The sequence below is a fragment of the Ostrinia furnacalis genome, unplaced genomic scaffold, assembly GCF_004193835.3.
Source record: "Ostrinia furnacalis isolate ACB-3 unplaced genomic scaffold, ASM419383v2 OfSCF6287, whole genome shotgun sequence".
Classification (NCBI taxonomy): Eukaryota; Metazoa; Arthropoda; class Insecta; order Lepidoptera; family Crambidae; genus Ostrinia; species Ostrinia furnacalis.
The window spans coordinates 603,271-622,603 of NW_021136526.1; the positions used below are offsets into that span (position 1 = coordinate 603,271).

The following is a 19,333-nucleotide window of genomic DNA, read 5'->3' on the forward strand; positions in this document are numbered from 1 at the left end:
AGTTTTTTTATGAGTTTTACTTGTAACCGTGCGACTGCCCTATAGGCTATAACATCATTTATTATTGACTCATTTTTTCCAACGCAATTATTAGTGGGGTCATCGTGACAAACCACTAAGCCGCTTCCAGTAATGTGGCAGCAACTTAACAAAGATACCCCAAATGAGGGTCATATCCAAGTCAACAACACAACACACTATATTTTTATAGCAAAATCAACTCTATTACAACTAATATAATGTGCAGATACAGCTTTTACCTTAATATCCCGTCATAGGCGTGATACGCGATTAGGAAATAAGTAAATATTACCTTTATACGCCTGACGCGTGACGTTTCGGCCAGGTTACACTGGCCGTGGTCAGAGGTTGATTGGAGCGTCGAACATCATACTGTCACAAACAGGTTGATCCATAGAATTATCTAATTCTATTTCATTCTAATTGTTATTTCATCAAGCACTGTCATTGTGTTCCCTTTCTGTAAACTCTCTGGCGCGTCGCGTAATTCCCGTATTGATTTTCTTGAACTGGTTTTCAGATGTCTTCTCTATTTCTGATAGTGGAAATTTGTCCAGCAAGGATTGTCTATAACTTCACCATATTTCCTTACTGTGTTTTCTTTTCCGTTTACTGCCGCGCTACTAACGTTCTAGTGTGAAAGCGCTCTTAGTGTTAAATAAAACACCAAACTACGTATTTCTTCATATATTGGAAGCCAACTTCCAGCACAATCCCTTTAATTTAACCCCTGACCTCGCCCTTCCCATGGTGATATGATTATTAATGAGCCTTAGAACAACCCAACTTTTGCGCAGTCCGTTTTGGCAACTCGCGAACTAATATTATGATTAGGCCATTTATGTTATTAATCCTCTTGGCCGATTCCGCCTCGTGCGTGATTTTCGTTCTTGTTATTCCTGTTTTGATATAACTTGTAGGTATGTATATCAAAACAGGAATATCGGGTATATAATATACCTACTACAAAAGCATTTAGTCATTCTTAGAAAAAATGGGCAGATCAAGCCGTGTATTTATTTTTATTTAATAGGACAAAAAGCAAGACATACGACGACGTCCACTGCTGGACAAAGGCCTCCCCCAAGGATTTCCACAACGACCGGCCCTGGCACTAGGTGGACCGACGATCTGGTGAAGGTCACGGGAAGAGCCTGGTTTTAAAACGTATTTAAACTTAACCTAAGTGCTGCCTTAAAACGCCTTTGGCAGAAATCTGACACCAGGGTGTTCGGGTCTTCGTTGTGGATAAAAAAATCATCATTAGCTCATTTATTAATAGACTAAGAGCTAGTGAACGCCAGACCTACGTCATTTTATAAAAGCTGAAAGTTTGTCAGCGTATGCTCCCAATATAGGATATAATGTTGGTGAATTATGAAGTTTGGGTCGTGGTGGCTTTGGGAGCTACCCTAAAAAAACTGTCTTTCAAGGGGTTGGAACTGTCAAAACTGTCTGGCTGTTGGGGAAAATACTTCTAATTATTGTCCAAATATTATACAAAAAAATCAGATTTAATGGTATAACGTTAGTAGAATTACAGTCTTTTGAATATACAGAAAAAGCCACCGTAAAAGTTAGACTTACGTTATACTATAAAATCTGATTTTTATGTATAATATTGGGGCAATAATTAGAAGTATTTTCCCCAATAGCCAGACAGTTTTGACAGTTCCAACCCCTTGCCAGACAGTTTTTTTAGGGTAGCTCCCAAAGCCACCACGACCCAAACTTGATAATTCACCAACATTATATCCTATATTGGGAGCATACGCTGACAAACTTTCAGCTTTTATAAAATGACGTAGGTCTGGCGTTCACTAGCTCTTAGTCTATAAGTCTTCATTGTAGAATCACGATACTTTCTAGTTTACCAGAGGCAAATGGAGATTTTGGCCTACAACACTCTTGCTGGCAAGACGGTTTAGCTGTCTTTATAACGCACACGATGAGGAAAAGTAGTACCGTAAAAAATTGTATGGAGTCGTAGGTACTCCGCAACGGATTTTCATTTTGACAAATCAAGGTATATTTAAAATTTTGGATTTGGTGTAAACTGATGTGCTATAGGTTATTTGTACATGCTTCAATAAATGGCCACAGCTCATTGTGATAATAAAAAATCTAAATATACCTACTTGAAATCGTAAAAAATAAACTATAACTAGCGCTTAACTCAGTCATATGGGAGCGGCACGGAAGAGGTGACATAGATATTTATGACTTTACAGAGCGTACAAATCTGAAGTCTGAAAAAGGACTTAGGTGACATTTCATCCGAGAAAATCTGATCCGCGGATGAGTTGTCTCCCTTTAAATTTGTTAGGTGTCGAATCGTCCGCAAAATGATCAAAAACGTCACCCTTTCAAACTTTGAAGTGTCGTCTCATCCGAAATATATTAATTTAATTTAATTAGATCTAGGGACTGGAATTCGCTGCCTGCTGCTGTATTTCCTGAACACTATAATCCAGGCGTTTTCAAGGCGAAAGTGAATAGGCACTTAAAGGGCAGATATGTACCATCCTAGACTGCAACTCACTTAACACCACGTGCGATTGCGGTCAAATACCTGCCTTGTCCAGCATAAAAAAAAACTATCTTCCAAGTTAGAAACGGTGACGTTTCATCCGAAGATAAATATTTTGCGGATGATTCGACACCTAACAAATTTGAAAGGGAGACAACTTATCCGCGGATCAGATTTTCTCGGATGAAATGTTACATAAGCCGCGCCGCATACCTCAGGCACTAACTGGCTGAGTTAAGAGCTATAGTTGATGAATGAAATGCAAGTAGCATTCAATAAAATATTTATTTTTCCACATAACGCATACCACAATCACACATCACAAGGTAGAAAATATACCTCTATAAATCTACTTCGAACACTTTAGTCAGATAATTGAACTATGTCGATCATTCCTACACAGTCAAATATAGATCTAGTCGAAAATAATCGGCATGTACTCGATTGTTGACATTAATCGATATCAATCGCTTTGGAAAATCGTACGCTCGATATGTACTACTCGTAAATGCACGTAATTTGTACATAATTATTACGTATGCATTATTATTATATTAATTTCACGTAACTTAAGAAACATTGATTATAAAGTTAGTTCAATCCAATCATTAATATACAAATCATTCGTTACAATTATTTACATTGCTTTTAAATTACGTATACAAACCCTTGGAGGAAAAAGGTTTAATGTTTAAACAGAAATATTGAAGATAAATTATTCATGATTATCTGTATCCTTAGAACTAGATATACAACTCTTCGTAAATGGCACAGAAAAGAAGCAATAAAAACTGTGTATATAAATACGAAAATAAATTAATACAAATCACTTATAATCTGTTTAAAATTAGGAAATGTTAAATTCGTTGAAAGGCAAGATTCACCTACTAGATATCTACGATTAGTACCTGGCAAAAGATAATATGAAATTTAGTTAATCAAGAGATATGACTAAAATAATTGACAGTCTGTAGTTCTGCCATTGGCAGTCCACAGTGTAATTTTCAAAATTATCTCTTTCTGTACAAATACGCATATTATTTTTCACCAGGTACTATAATTATTTTGAAATCAACAACAATCACAGTGTAAAAGCGTTAGAAAAAAACTATATCTAAAATAAATTAATATGAACGAAATAAAAGAATCTTATTCCTTAATCATGATATGTTATTTGGGGTCGATAATCAATTATTTATTCGAGAATTAGTTTTCTACTGATATCAAATAAAACCCAAACGTTATTCTAAATCGTTGAAATGCTCGAATTTCCATCATAACCATCTAAGGGGCGGTAGACACGTAAGCATTTGAGAATACATTGCCACCATAATTTGAACCTTCGGTTATCATAAGGTCGAAAAGCAATGATTTTTAACATTTGCACTACAAAGGGATCAGGAGTCGGGCACATTCGATATTAAACGACAAAGTGTACTTTATATCGCATTCTATTATTACACTTATTTCGCGAACATTCATCTACATTACCACCTAGTGCAAATAAAGACCCGCTTAGGTGTATAGCACCCCTTACCAAACCACTTACAATAATTTTTACACCCAATAACATCGTTGAGAACCAAATTTCTTATCTATTCAAGTCTTTTTGGTCAAATTGGTCTCGATTTTTTATTAAGTTTTAGTTTATATTAAACTAATGCAATTCGTTAATACGTCACACATAGAGTTGCGACAGATTTGAATTTTAATTATTATATTTTATCGACTTCACTAGATTTTGATTTCAATGTTTGCCAAGTATCCATAGGAGCGAGAAAAAAAACTAATTTAAAATTCTAACATTCAAGCATTCATTGAAATCATCACCCTGTATTGTTTATTTACATTGTCACGTGACTCGGGGCGTGGCCTGTATAGTCCACGCCTAAACTTACGTAATTTTACAGTCGACAGCAAACTTTGAACCTTAATACTGAAGATATAAAATTTAAAATCCAATGGATTTGAAGACTAAGACAGGTAGACGTGCTGTCAACATAAAATAGTCTGAAGTAAAGTCACGTGGCAAAGTGAATATTAATAGAACCTATCGTTACTTTTAACTACCAAATCAGACGTTATGCACCTTTTATTATGCGAAATGTGATGATATAATGATTAATAAATAGGTTGTGACGTAGCATCTCAGTATTAGGTAGACGTTTTCATGCAAACGTAAAATAATAATTATATTTCTTATTTATGTTCATCGCATCAATCATTAAGGCTCTAAAATGCCTTTTATTATAGAAACCAGGTAAAAGATCGTCTTAGATCTTTTACTCTATTAAGAAAAGTACTTAAAACGTTTAGTTAAACTAACATCTAAATTGAAAAGGTGAAGAAAAGGGATAGAAAATGTTTACAAGGCGGAGGCAACGTCCAAAGACGACTAGGATAGTTATCTACCTGTTAAATTATCGCAACTCTCATTCAAACATAGGCAGTTGCAAATAGTTTTAGAACATCAATTTAAAAACTTCTACAACAGTATGTTAGTAGAAGTTTGCGGAACACAAATGACCAATATGATAAATAAACTACAAATAAAAAACAATAAATAATACATTACATTGTTCCAATTATCAAACCAACCATCTAGCCGCTACTACACGACTAAATAACAGATAAACTTACATAAATTATGTATAATGAAGACATCACATTAAATAAAATACATAAACGCGCCCATTGCTGAAAGAGCTATGTGACAATGTGTCAAAACGCAATTACTATAGTTCTTGCCAGTGTTGCAATAAGGGTCAAAGTCTTGCAGGAAACCTTCTTTACTTCTATGACTATTTCCAATGTGTCAATACGAGTCAAAGTCGCACTTCAAACTTGTCACTAATTAGTCCTTTCCAGTCCTTCAATATAGGCAAAAGTTTTGCAGCAAACCTTTTTCACCACTATGACTCTTTCTAATGTGACAAATAGGGATCAAAATCCCGCGGCAAACTTATCAATACTATAGTTCTTTCTTGTGACTATAAATAGTTCAGCGGTACTGCACCGCGGAATCAGATGATGACAGTCAAAATCGCGCGGCTTATTTATTCTTAAGTCCTTTCCAGTGCTGCTATAAAGGTCAGTCTCGCAGTCGCAGCACATCTTTCTAACTTCTATGACTGTGACAATAGGAGTCAAAATCGCGCAAACTTAACACTAGCAAAGTTCTTGTGACTGTACTAACAGTTCGACGGTACTGCACTGTGTGGTCAGTTGATATACGAGTCAAAATCGCGCGGCTTATTTCACTACTACTACGTTCTTTCCATTGCTGCTATAAAGGTCAGTCTCGCAGTCGCAGCACATCTTTCTAACTTCTATGACTGTGACAATAGGAGTCAAAATCGCGCAAACTTAACACTAGCAAAGTTCTTGTGACTATACTAACAGTTCGACGGTACTGCACCGTGGGGTCAGTTGATATACGAGTCAAAATCGCGCGGCTTATTTCTCTACTACTACGTTCTTTCCAGTGCTGCTATAAAGGTCAGTCTCGCAGTCGCAGCACATCTTTCTGACTTCTATGACTGTGACAATAAGAGTCAAAATCGCGCACACTTAACACTAGCAAAGTTCTTGTGACTATACTAACAGTTCGACGGCGCTGCACCGCGGGATTAGATGCTATCAGTCGGACGCCGCGCTCGAAAGGCCTTGCGCGTACGCAGCTTGGATGCTCTCGCATACAAACTTGTATTGGTTCTGTGAACAAAGAGAAATATTATTTAAAGTGATAAAGGATAACGCTTGTTGTGTTAAAACCCATAAAAATAATTTATTTTTGCTAGTATGCTTTAAAAAAAACACACTTTTACACGTCCCAGTATTAACCCTACTACTGCTTCGGGACAATAAATGGGCCAGTGCTGAGAAGAAGCAGCGCAAGATCAATCGTATCGAGCGCAATCATGTTCGAGAGATTTAAACTGCAGTTTGCGAAGATAAAGCCGAATAAGTAAGATTCCATACGACACAATACGAATCCTTTTTGACATAACCTACAACGTAACTGCCACCTTGAACAAAAATTCATCATCATCATCATTTCCACTGTTGAACATAGACCACAAACCGGGGGAAAAACTTGCAAAGTTAACTATCGTTTTTTGCAGCACATTTAAGATTTTGATTCTCCTTTAAAAGCCTATATTAGTCTGCAGAGTTGCATTTTGATCCATCGCAGTTTCGGCCAGTAAGATCGGCCGACGGCGGGTGACGTCACTCACCGCGTTTTGTATGCACATGGGGCGCTGCGTCCTCATGGCGCGCACTAGATCCAGCGGCTGCAGCGGCTGCAGGGACACGGCCCGGCTGTGACGTCACTCACCGCGTTCTGTATGCACATGGGGCGCTGCGTCCTCATGGCGCGCACTAGATCCAGCGGATACAGCGGCTGCAGCGACACGGCCCGGCTGTGACGTCACTCACCGCGTTCTGTATGCACATGGGGCGCTGCGTCCTCATGGCGCGCACTAGATCCAGCGGATACAGCGGCTGCAGCGACACGGCCCGGCTGTGACGTCACTCACCGCGTTCTGTATGCACATGGGGCGCTGCGTCCTCATGGCGCGCACTAGATCCAGCGGATACAGCGGCTGCAGCGACACGGCCCGGCTGTGACGTCACTCACCGCGTTCTGTATGCACATGGGGCGCTGCGTCCTCATGGCGCGCACTAGATCCAGCGGATACAGCGGCTGCAGCGACACGGCCCGGCTGTGACGTCACTCACCGCGTTCTGTATGCACATGGGGCGCTGCGTCCTCATGGCGCGCACTAGATCCAGCGGATACAGCGGCTGCAGCGACACGGCCCGGCTGTGACGTCACTCACCGCGTTCTGTATGCACATGGGGCGCTGCGTCCTCATGGCGCGCACTAGATCCAGCGGATACAGCGGCTGCAGCGACACGGCCCGGCTGTGACGTCACTCACCGCGTTCTGTATGCACATGGGGCGCTGCGTCCTCATGGCGCGCACTAGATCCAGCGGATACAGCGGCTGCAGCGACACGGCCCGGCTGTGACGTCACTCACCGCGTTCTGTATGCACATGGGGCGCTGCGTCCTCATGGCGCGCACTAGATCCAGCGGATACAGCGGCTGCAGCGACACGGCCCGGCTGTGACGTCACTCACCGCGTTCTGTATGCACATGGGGCGCTGCGTCCTCATGGCGCGCACTAGATCCAGCGGATACAGCGGCTGCAGCGACACGGCCCGGCTGTGACGTCACTCACCGCGTTCTGTATGCACATGGGGCGCTGCGTCCTCATGGCGCGCACTAGATCCAGCGGATACAGCGGCTGCAGCGACACGGCCCGGCTGTGACGTCACTCACCGCGTTCTGTATGCACATGGGGCGCTGCGTCCTCATGGCGCGCACTAGATCCAGCGGATACAGCGGCTGCAGCGACACGGCCCGGCTGTGACGTCACTCACCGCGTTCTGTATGCACATGGGGCGCTGCGTCCTCATGGCGCGCACTAGATCCAGCGGATACAGCGGCTGCCTCCGAGACAGCAGCTCGAGCGCGGTCTCGGCCAGTATGAGCGCGCCGGTGCGGCCGACGCCGGCTGAGCAGTGCACTATGAGCGGCGGGTCCAGTAGGCGTTCCTCTTCGGCGTCTGGCTCTTGGACTACTGTTGGTATTACTGCAAAACAGAAATAAAGTTTTGATTCATCACACAATAATAACGAGTACGGGCTTGTGAAGGACGTTAACTCTTAATTAAAAATTAATCTCAGTTCAACAAGCTAAATCAAATCGTATGTGCAAGAGACTATACTAAATGTTTCAGCTAAATTAGATACCACCTCTATTTCTCTTCATCCTTTTATTTTATAATATACAGGAGGTATAAGTGTTCAAGTGAAGACCACATAAAAGTAGCAGGAATGCGTTGGATGCAGAGTATTGCAGACCACCGGTCAAGGTGGAAACCATAGAGGGAGGCCTATGTTCAACAGAGGACGTCCTGTGGCTGAAATGAGATGATGATAACTAAGTGTTTACTAACCAGCTCTATGGTTCCTTAGCTCAGAGCATAGCTGTGTGAACTGTATGAAGGCGGCGGAGTCGTCAGGAACTCCGTGGTCCGGCCAAGCGGTGTATTGGAGCTGCGTCATGACGCGGGACGCACCGTTGTTATATGGTATAAGTGTACACTGATATACGGAATGGAGACGTGGTCCTTACTATGATAAAAAGGCTCAAGGTCACCCAATGAGTGATGGAGCGTGCTATACTCGGAGTTTCTCTGTTTGAGTCAGAAATGAGATCCGCAGGAAAACCATAGCCCACAGAATTGCCGATGCACAGTTTGTAGAGCTGAATATGGCCGCTGGGACAGAAAAGTTCTTGAGTGACGACCACGAGCTGGAAGACGTAGCGTGGGCAGGCCTCTCACTAGGTGGACCGACGATCTGGTGAAGGTTGCAGGAAGTACCTGGATGCGGGTAGCGCAGGCCGGTCGTTGTAGAAATCCTTAGGGGAGGCCTTTGTCCAGCACTAGACGTAATTTGGCTAAATAAAACTAAGTATGTACTCACCAGCTCTATGGTTTCTAAGTTCAGAGCATAGCTGCGTGAACTGTATGAAGGCGGCGGAGTCGTCAGGAACCCCATGGTCGGGCCACGCGGTATATTGGAGCTGCGTCACGATGCGGGACGCACCGTTGTTGTCCTGGTAACAAATTGAAACATTTGAAAGAATTTGATGAAACCTCATCCTAGTGAGAAATATTGTTTTTAAAGACTGGGGAAACGTTTACCCAGTGGGACACAAAGTTAATATGGAAATAACAATCTACAACGACAACGAAACACATATTTATAAAGTCGAGAAACAATGAGAGTAATATTATCTTCCTTTGTCATCAAAGCAGGTTTTATATGTCACTTATATTACGGAGTAAGGATTTGCTCTGGTGACACTTGCCACTAAAATGCCACCAATATTGGGCAATCATAAAAAGCTAGTGTTAAAGTGATTGTGATTCAAGACCTAAGTACTGCGTACCTCAAAGCAAACTCTTAGTATAATATCACTTTTTTACTCACTAATAAAAGCAACATCTAGTAGGGCAAATATCAGTGGCGTTACTAACAAACTACTGTAAAATACTCGGGTTTCAAGACCGCTTACCTTAAGGCACATTTGTCTCTGAATGTCCTTTATTCTAGCTGGCTAGTTCTGCTACTAGTAAGTAATAGTCAGGCTATTTGCGGCTTTCAACGGAGTAGAGCCAAGTTTGGGCCAACATTGGAAGTATCACTAAAATAAAACTACTGTAAAATACTCGATATTCTAGACTTTAACTGCTTACCTTAAGACTCATTTCCCTCTGAGTATAATGTCCTCCATTCTGCTCGCTAGTAGTAGTAACCGTCAAGCTATTTGTAGCCTTCATCGGTGTGGGGGCAAGTTTGGGCCAATATTGATGGCATCCCTTAGAAACAACTTTTAAGTAATTGCTATTTTAAACCCTAACAGCTTACCTTAAGACACATTTCCCTTTGAGTATAATGTCCTCTATTCTGCTCGCTAGTAGTGGTAACCGTCAAGCTATTCGTGGCTTTCATCGGTGTGGAGGCAAGTTTGGGCCAATATTGGTGACATTTGGCCCGACCTCGCTCGGCTAGGACCGTCAACATGACTATGAGGCTGCTTTCACTCTCCCATACCATCTGCCAGAAGTCACCTACTGTTGATGCGAGAGGACCTGAAGAGCATAATAACATTAGGTATTTAACAAAAAGTTTGATTTTGATGCTACACGGCCACAGACATTACTGCTTGGGATGACGTAACATAGGTAGGGAAATAGTGTTGGGATAACAATCTAGAATCAAAATTGAAAGATAGTCTTTGAATTAAAATAGTAAGACACGGGTCTTAACGCGACGTTTATAAATGAGTTACATTATGTACTCACGAAGGCCACGGAGTCCACCATGGTCCAGTGTACTCGCGACGCCTCTAACCGTCAGAAATGGAAGCACATCGCCAGGAGAGCTACCCTCGGAGATGACATCATCCCACCATGTACCTCGTCAGCGCAACCACGACCACTGACAAGAGTGCCCGACTAAGAAGAAGATGTACTCACGGCTTGACGTTTCGGCTGCGATGCTGCAGCAAATCTTAGTCTTCACTTAGTTTTTCATTCTGTAGTCTTTTTTATCAGATTTCTATAGGCGACCTCTAGCTCATCGGTATATGAGTCGGAATGGCCGATTTGAGATCCGAAGAAAGCTGGTTCGTATCCCGTCGTCCGATGGACTATTGCGGTAAACAGAATCCTAACGCAAGCATTTTTTTTTCTAAAATGTTTGATAAATTTGATTCTCACCTTGTGTTGCAATATACGTTAATACGAGATCAGAGTTAGGTATTTCCATGTTGATGTACGAAGCGTTGATATAGTCACCAGTTGGTCCGTTCTTCAATATCACTCTAGTAGAATCATCTGTAACAAGCACCACAGCATTGATAAGTTTGACACCAAATTATCCACAACTATGTTTGAAAAGTGTTGCCAAAATCGAATATAAAAGACCTTGGACATTAAGATCACCTATTTATAAAGTCGACAACATTCATCAATGGACATACTTTGAATATCTGACAACATGCGATTAGTGCACAAATTATAGAAAAAACGAAACCTATGGTCACGTGTGTATAGGTCGCTCAACGAAAGTTGAGGCAAACACGGACTGACACTTATGTAATAATTGAATACTAAACAAAAACAAAACATTACACATTCAAGTTCAAATATCGAATACACTACTTCGATCTTTTAAATATCACTTGTCAGTCCGACTACGCAAGACGTCAGCGCTGACAGCGTATACAGGCACAAATCTATACTTGTGTTGATGGCCTCAACTCTCGTTGCGCGAACTATTCAAAGTCCCAAAAGTGTATGGCAAAGTTAACCTTTACTTACATGGCGCTATATCCCTATACCGGTTCTTGTTCAAATTGTGCGGCAGTTTGGACACGTTGGACGGTTCGTCAGGCAGCCTCCTTAGTAACGTCTCATACTGTTTCAACGCTGCCCCACTAGCCAAGCCATCTCCAAGTAACAGCATCGACTGCTCGAGTGCGTCTCCCTCGAACTCGCCCGAGCCGAGAGGGACAAAACATACTGCCGGTTCCTCCGGCCCGGTTTCCTCTGGTTCGTAGACAGCTGGAAGGGAATTTTGTTGTGTAATTGTGAACTGATTATACTATGTATGGTTTTGATAAAATACATAGATCTTTTGCACATATAAAATTATGGACACAGAACAGATAACATAAAAAACTGTCAGCTTTGCAGCACATCTCTCTCTCTACTTTTTAGGTAGAAACCGTGGGTCTTTTAGTCCCTTGTGATGGCAACTTTAGGTTTAGGATTAGCTTATGTCGTTGTTAATAACGATGTTAATCATGAACTTAATAGCAAGAAGGGTTATTACATAAGTAACATTGTAACACGTAGGTTAGCAAAATATGCGCCGATTAGCGAATATTTTTTCAGTCAAGATTTCGCAGTTGAACACAAGTCAAAAACATATAACACAAAATATTTCAGCATGTCACTTACAATACACTATTCTAATGATTGTTAGTAACAATATACAATTTGAAGCAGTCAGCTAGGCTATTATTTTACAACATTTTCAAGCCTAGCTAGATTTCTTTTGACTGCGGCTTATACAGTGGCGTTTATTTCTTCTTTCCTCTCTGAGCTGGAGTTTATTCACAGAGACATAGTTCTTGGCACATTGACATTTACTTTGCAAGACAAATGCAGACTATTGTAACGATCAATAAACTTGACCATGTGATACAGGATGGCAATTCATTAAAATGATATAAAATAATAAGAAAAAAATCCTATTACAACTTGATAATGTACAAATTGGCTTACAACAAATGTTGGCTCAAGAACGTAGACGTAAATAAAATTCACGTCAAGTGTTGATCAACTTTACTTAACATTTGATTTGATATAACACTTTATGGAAGACGCTTTTTATGTATGAGATTAGACAGATATTGTGTGAGCTACATTTGCCATAAGAGGTACTCTAGTCTGCATTTGACTTAGGGCTGATTTTTCAACCGTCGAATTACTTTTATCTGAAGAATAAGTTTGACACATTGACAGTTTTAGTATGGGAAATATGTCAAAATGACAAGGTTATTCTTCAGTTAAAAGATATGAAAAATCTGCCCTTAAAAGTTGTGATTCAGCAGCTTTATAAAAGTGTTACACCCAAGTAACATTTTACTCCATTTAAGAGTTCACATTTAGTTCCAATGTGTACTTAAAGCATTAGTACAGTTCACTCGTGATGTATAAGCTGTATTATTGCAATTAATTACACCTATACCTGTCTAAGGGACTTACAGGAGTGTAGACTAGTGTAGAGTTATACTTTTATACGATTGTTGGTGTTATAATACTCTAACAACTATCCTTTAGTCAGCCATCTGACTAAGAGCATTATAGGAGGGTAGAGATACGGCAACCGCTGTCTAACGGCCTACTTGTACGATGTTATAAAGCTAGCATTTTAATAGAACACACGTGGTCATTTATAAAGCCAAAGGCTGTTATGTTTACNCCAAAGTCATTAGTCCACGCGGACGAAGTCGCGGGCACAGCTAGTCTTTGATAAAATCTTACAAATTGTATCTACGATGAGTGGATTGCGTGTTACGAACATTATTATCTTTTTTAGATAACTAGATAATAATATTCGTTTCAATTTAAGGATAGAAAGTAAGCGATTAATTTCAGTTAACCTTTTCAACGCCAATGACGGATACATGCGTACATCAGGTTGACCGCCAATGACGGATTAATCCGCCTTAAGTAATAGGCTAACTGTCAGTAATAGGCTAATTGAGTATTATGTAAACTGAATAATTAATAATGAATACAATGATATATTGATATCATGACTTATCAAGCGTGGCGACAGAGTGATGGCTTTTGTATTTGACTTGGCACTGAAAGGCGGTTATCACACTGCGCCGCGCTCCGCCGCGGAGCGCGTGATTTTCATATAAAAAATCACGCGCGCGGACGCGTTGTCAGTGTGAAGTGCCGCGCGTGTTTTCTATACAAACTGAGGTACTTGCATACAATGATTAAATCTGTCGGAGCGCGGCGCAGTGTGATAACCGCCAAAAGGTTAATAATCTTTCAATCCGTTTCAAGGTTCAAGTGGTTTTCCGCAACATATTTAGTAAAAGGTTTAATTATTATTTAAATAACTAAAATATGGATAATACTGTTATTAATAAAAAACAGGTAATTAAAATATTTAAAATTTAAGTCGATAATAATTGATATAAATTAAATTTTTAAAATTTAAATGAGACAGTAACTATACAAAAGGATATTAGTATAGTCTTTTTTATCAATATTTTTATATTTTTTATCTACCTTGCCTACCTGAAGGCTGGGTTGCACCATCTTAATTTGACTGTAACAAACGTCAAAAATCTGTCAAACTCCATACAAAAATCACCGGTTATCGTTATAGTTATGGTCAAAGTTTGGTGGTGCAACTCAGCCTTAGTCTTTTTATCACGTTAAAGTGCGATAGCCAATAAAAATAGAAAATAGTAAAAAAGGTAATCATATAGGTCTCCAACATCTCTCAAGAAATAGTTCCTCCCAACCTCTTTTTTCCAACTACTTATCGGACTCTCTTCGCAGTCCTCCATAACAAAGCTAAGGCCGGCGATATTATCGTGCTCGACCCTTATTTGTCAAGTGCACTGATAAAACCAACTCTCTAACTTGATCTATGGATAAGTTTTAAGGTACAGCTAAAGGTGGATATACATATATGTCTGGCGTGTTGTGTCGTGACGCATCAGAACAGAATTCTAATAAAAAAAAAAGTATATTATATTTGTTTTCTCTTCACAAAGGTAACACAGAGTTTTGGATACAATTTGAGAAAGTTACAAAAACATAACCTTTGCGAGAGAATCATCATCATCATTTCAGCCATAGGACGTCCACTGCTGAACATAGGCCTCCCCCGATGCTTTCCATGTTAACTATGTTAACGTTTAACTTAGAGTGTTGTGTCGAGTCGTAATGGCTTCTGATGAAACTGATTCCCTTCTGATGTATTACGACACAACACGACAGACAAATATAAATCCACCTTAAGAAAATGAAAACGATCTATTGTTTAAAATTATCTTAAAGGTGAAGTTCAAAACTACTCGAACGTGTAAAAGCGAGCGGTCAGGCTCGTTAGTTCGCCAAATGGTGATTGAAAGGTGTTTACAATGCATTTTGTTACCCTTGACCTTTATTTCGAAGTATTAGAGTTCCATTTCACTTTTATATGTAGTTTTCTAGAATCAGAATAGTATCATTTGAAATGTTTCACATTGATTAAAGTGAAAACCACTTTGTTGTATAGCAATACGACCTGTACTTTGTATATTTATTCGAATACACTGACCTCTGTTCTCAAGGTGATAAGAAACTCAGACCATACAGTTTTTATGGTTGGTTGTACACTTATAAATAATACATATTTATACAAATGAAAACAACACTCTCTATTTTTTATTCCATTAAAATAAGTGCTTTGAATTTGACCTTTAAATTACACAAAACGACGGAGAAAATTCACCTGAAAGTAAAGTTAATTTCTTTTGAATGAAAAAGGACGCGGTCGTTTCAAAGTACATCTCAGAGACATTTACAAAACAATATTTTGATATGAGATGTTTATAAACCTTTGAAATCAGATCATATTTAGATATATTTCGAGTATCTATTTGAAGAAAAATACGTAAGTATTATTCAAAAGTTATCTCGGCATTTTTACTACGAATAATAATTATTGTATTATCTTCACTGAAACTTACATTTCATAATAATTCAAGCACATTGAAATATGTATAAAGAAATAAAATTGCATCTAACGGCCAAATAAAATACGAAATACTTATTGTAATGCTGCCCTAAACAGGAGCGGCGCGGGGCGGGGTAGCTACGGCAGTCGTAGTGCGCGCGTAGTCCGTAGCACACGCTGCGGTCGTAGAGCTCCGTAGCCCGTAGCCCGTAGCACCGCGTACAGTGACCAGACAGTGACGCACAGTGTTATTATTAATAATATGTGATTGTGTTGTGTGTGTGATCTGTGTGAATAATCTGATTGTTACACACGAGAGAGTAGGATGTTGTAATTGATTGGTTCGCCGACTCCAGTTTTTGCGGTCAAATTTGATTTCGGTGAACGTTTACGGGTAAGTAAGGCTTTATCCGTATATTATTATGCATATCTCCCGTACACGGAACGGGAGTAATTGTCAGGGTCCATTACGTCCCTTAGAGAATAGTGAAGTTTTGTCCTTAATATAACGAGCCCGTGTTTACTCAGAATATGGGTGAAGTTGTAGTACTTTTGTGATATACATAGTTACTAAAACTACCCACCTAACGTTATCTGTGTATGAAATTATTTAATATTTTTGTATTGTTGCCACTATTAGATTTTTAATGATACCAATCATGTTTTAGTCGTTAGAGGCCACCATGAAACGTCAAAGGTCAATAATACTCTACAGTTAATTAAATATTACCAAAAACTGGTATCTTGTTTTACACAAAGTGAACGTTTTTTGTGATATAGCGTGGGCGGTTCTTTTCGTTGTCGAAACCTATTCTAAAGAATTTAGTTATCGAAAATATATGCGGTATTCATTATTAAAGTGAAATTCGATTAAATATTTAAAGAGTTAAAACAATGAATTTTGTATGAACTCCAAAATTGTGTGTTTGGTTCCAATCTATACCACAAACTATACTCGCAGAGATGATTTAGTATTAAGACGAATCAGCGCGCCAAACCATAGCTATATTTCGATGTTCTAAATAGTAATTTAAGTAAGTATTTCTAAATTGCATGTCAATATATTAAGATTGGTTTTACCGCGCTGTAGAAAATTGAAAACAAACATACCAATTACCAACTCAATTTTCGATATTGGTTTTATTGTTTTTAGGTCAAGGAGATTGGGTAAATATACACTACATTGGTATCCAATAAAATTACTTACAGTCACTTATCATTTTAAGTGTCGTGTACTTCGTTTACGAGGAGTTGGGCTCGTATTCTAATACGACGCTTAAATTACAATATTTACACGAATAACAGGTTTGTATCTGTACTTAAATATAACTTTTCTTAATAAAACTTATTCTAGAATACATTTTTTATGCCGAACAAGGCTGGTATTTGACCGCAATCGCACCTAGTGTTAAGTGAGATGCAGTCTAGGATGGTACATAATAATATCTGCCCTGTAAGTGCCTATTTCTATGTATAATAATAAGTATGTATTTACAAAAAAGTATTTAAGTATGTTTATATCCGTTGTCTTGTACCCATAGTACAAGCTTTGCTTAGTTTGGGACTAGAAGCGCAGTGTAAAATGTCCAAGGATATTTATTTACTCACTCTCGCCTTCTCAGATCCCATAAACTAAATGTATGTTAAAAATGTTCATAAGTTTCAGTTAAAGCATTTAACTATCTAGATACAAGTCTATCTGTATTCCAGGTAAATATACTGTGTGAGAAACACTTTAAGGCGGTGTAGAGTATTATCAAAGGGCGCTAAATTTGCACTCTGCCCCAACCTGCTCTCGACATAGGTTTTCTCTTAACACGAGTACTGACGAGTGAGGTAAAACTGAAAGGACGTGTTTCTAGTTTAATTGTATTGTTAAGGAGTCTAGATGTGCTAGAACTACGAACACGTGCATGCATTAATTTCTATTATTCGTTTTAGGAACGTGAAACGCCTGAGCAAAAAGGCTCTTGGCATTTTCTAAAAATGCTAAATGTGCAGATTGGTGCTCGAATTGTCTTTTATTTTAAGAAAGAACGCTATAAATGTGTTGCTGGAAGACTGATAGGTACTTATTCTAAAACGCTGATGCATATTGTAATGATGTCACTGTTGACAATCTAAAATCATATCGGATTCGTATCTTCTTATCGTGTCGATAACAAACCTACACAGTGTCAGCCCAAAACTCCGCTACAAGAGTGGTGTTGTCAGCAGCATTAATTAAATCCCTCATGCGTGAATGCTTTCATTTTATCATCATTATAAAATAAAATTATTTTGGATAATTACTACTCGTTTAACATTATGTATATGGGTCTCTCTATAAGGTAATACCACTGTTCAAATATACACTTACATAAGATATAACTTCGTTAACCAAATATAAAATAAATAACCAAACACGATCCGACTTTATATGAATCAAGAAGGCGTTATTACATTACACGAAACTAACATATGTACTATGATGTAGGTATGATTACATCCCGAAAGTTGTAGGACAGTGACGGATCATTTCTGGGCTACTATCCTCTATTTGAAAAGATATAACGGCAGTGTAATGGACTCATAAACGTAAATGTGGAAAAAGTTACTATCTGCTTTCATTAGGAAATTGTTCACATTTATCCAAAATAAATTAGGAATTATTATCCTTAGTTTTATAAAATCTTGTGTTGATGAATGAGACAATAGCAAGGTAATTATTCTTTGAAAAATAACGGTTCTAGATAATTTAAACGTTATTAAGTACTTGTTAAAGTTAAGGGCGAAATAGGCTTGAAGATTTTAGTTATTAAAATGTGAAGAAATGAAAAAATTCATCTGCCCGTTTTTTATTCATAAACGATGCTTGCGTTGGCGTTAAATACAGCTCTGTGATTGGTTCGTGTGTCACCCTGTGCGTCCACGTGCACTGTGAGACTTCAAACTAAATATTTTTTCTTTCTTTCTTTCTTTCGTAGTAACGTTTGTGAATACGGGCGTAAATGTTTCTTAATGTAGACTATGTAAGTATTCAACTTTGAAATCACGAACTGTGAAGACATGAATCTGTAAGGTCAGACAATTTCATAGACAATATTTATATTTGAACCAAATCCTAACGTAACACCTTATCTCACGATTGAATAAGGAAGTGGGTGGGTGTCATTATTTTGATAGTGCGGAAAATCATGACTCTCGTTTATTATAGAAAGGTGAATCAAGTGGATAAAGGCTTAAGAGGAGTCTCTTTTCGTGTATTTTTTATGGAATTTCAAGTATATTGTTAAAATGTAATAGATTGTTAGCACTTGGATGTCAAATGTAAACTGGATTTGAGAGATCAGAAAGATCAGAGACTATTGATCTTGTACTTATAGGTAAACTAGAACGTATCTAGGTACGGCTGAATTCGATTTTAGGCAGATTTGTGCCACATCAGTCATAGAGCTTTCATTCGAGCTTGCTCGGGACAAAAACCGAAAGTTGAATATTGATCTAAAAAAATAATAAAAAACAAACATGTTCTGCGTCTCTAAGATAAGTTATCTTTGACGTTTTTCAATTTCTATACTTCCATCGTATACACTCAGACAAATCGTACTATTACCTCTGTATAATAAATATTCTTTATTTGACCATTACCATTGTTTGATCACGAGATATCATTAGTGTCGCGGCGATCCCGGACAGATGTTACGTAATAATGTCCTACAGATCCATTTACGTAAGGGCCTATGTTATTATTAAACTTCCTGAGGGATTTGTTCAACTGGCTCTGGAAAGATTTTGAAACAAAGGAGATATTTTAATTTCTATATTTTTTTGGGAAGTTGTATCGGTAACTAATGAGTGGTTTAAGATTTTTAGAATTAGCCAAGCACAAAAACACACT

The 19,333-nt window shown here is 38.8% G+C and overlaps 1 protein-coding gene across 1 annotated transcript; it reads right to left on the reverse strand.

The window, feature by feature from the left end:
* Window positions 1-2,820: 2,820 nt before the first annotated feature.
* On the reverse strand, window positions 2,821-14,042 carry LOC114362199 (tyrosine-protein phosphatase non-receptor type 4-like). Its single transcript, XM_028317496.1, has 7 exons — window positions 14,022-14,042; window positions 11,517-11,799; window positions 10,914-11,030; window positions 10,060-10,283; window positions 9,112-9,244; window positions 8,002-8,213; window positions 2,821-6,265 (listed from the first exon to the last, which is right to left on the reverse strand). The coding sequence occupies exons 1-7, from the start codon at window positions 14,040-14,042 to the stop codon at window positions 6,191-6,193; spliced, it is 1,065 nt and encodes a 354-aa protein (XP_028173297.1). The 3' UTR covers window positions 2,821-6,190.
* Window positions 14,043-19,333: the final 5,291 nt, after the last annotated feature.

Coding starts and splice junctions, on each gene's coding strand:
- LOC114362199 (XM_028317496.1), bottom strand. CDS start 14,042: ATGGTGCAACCCAGCCTTCAG. Junction 11,800..14,021: donor TGGTGCAACCCAGCCTTCAG/GTAGGCAAGGTA, acceptor AACCATACATAG/TATAATCAGTTCACAATTAC. Junction 9,245..10,059: donor AAAGGGAAATGTGTCTTAAG/GTAAGCTGTTAG, acceptor ATTTGTTACCAG/GACAACAACGGTGCGTCCCG.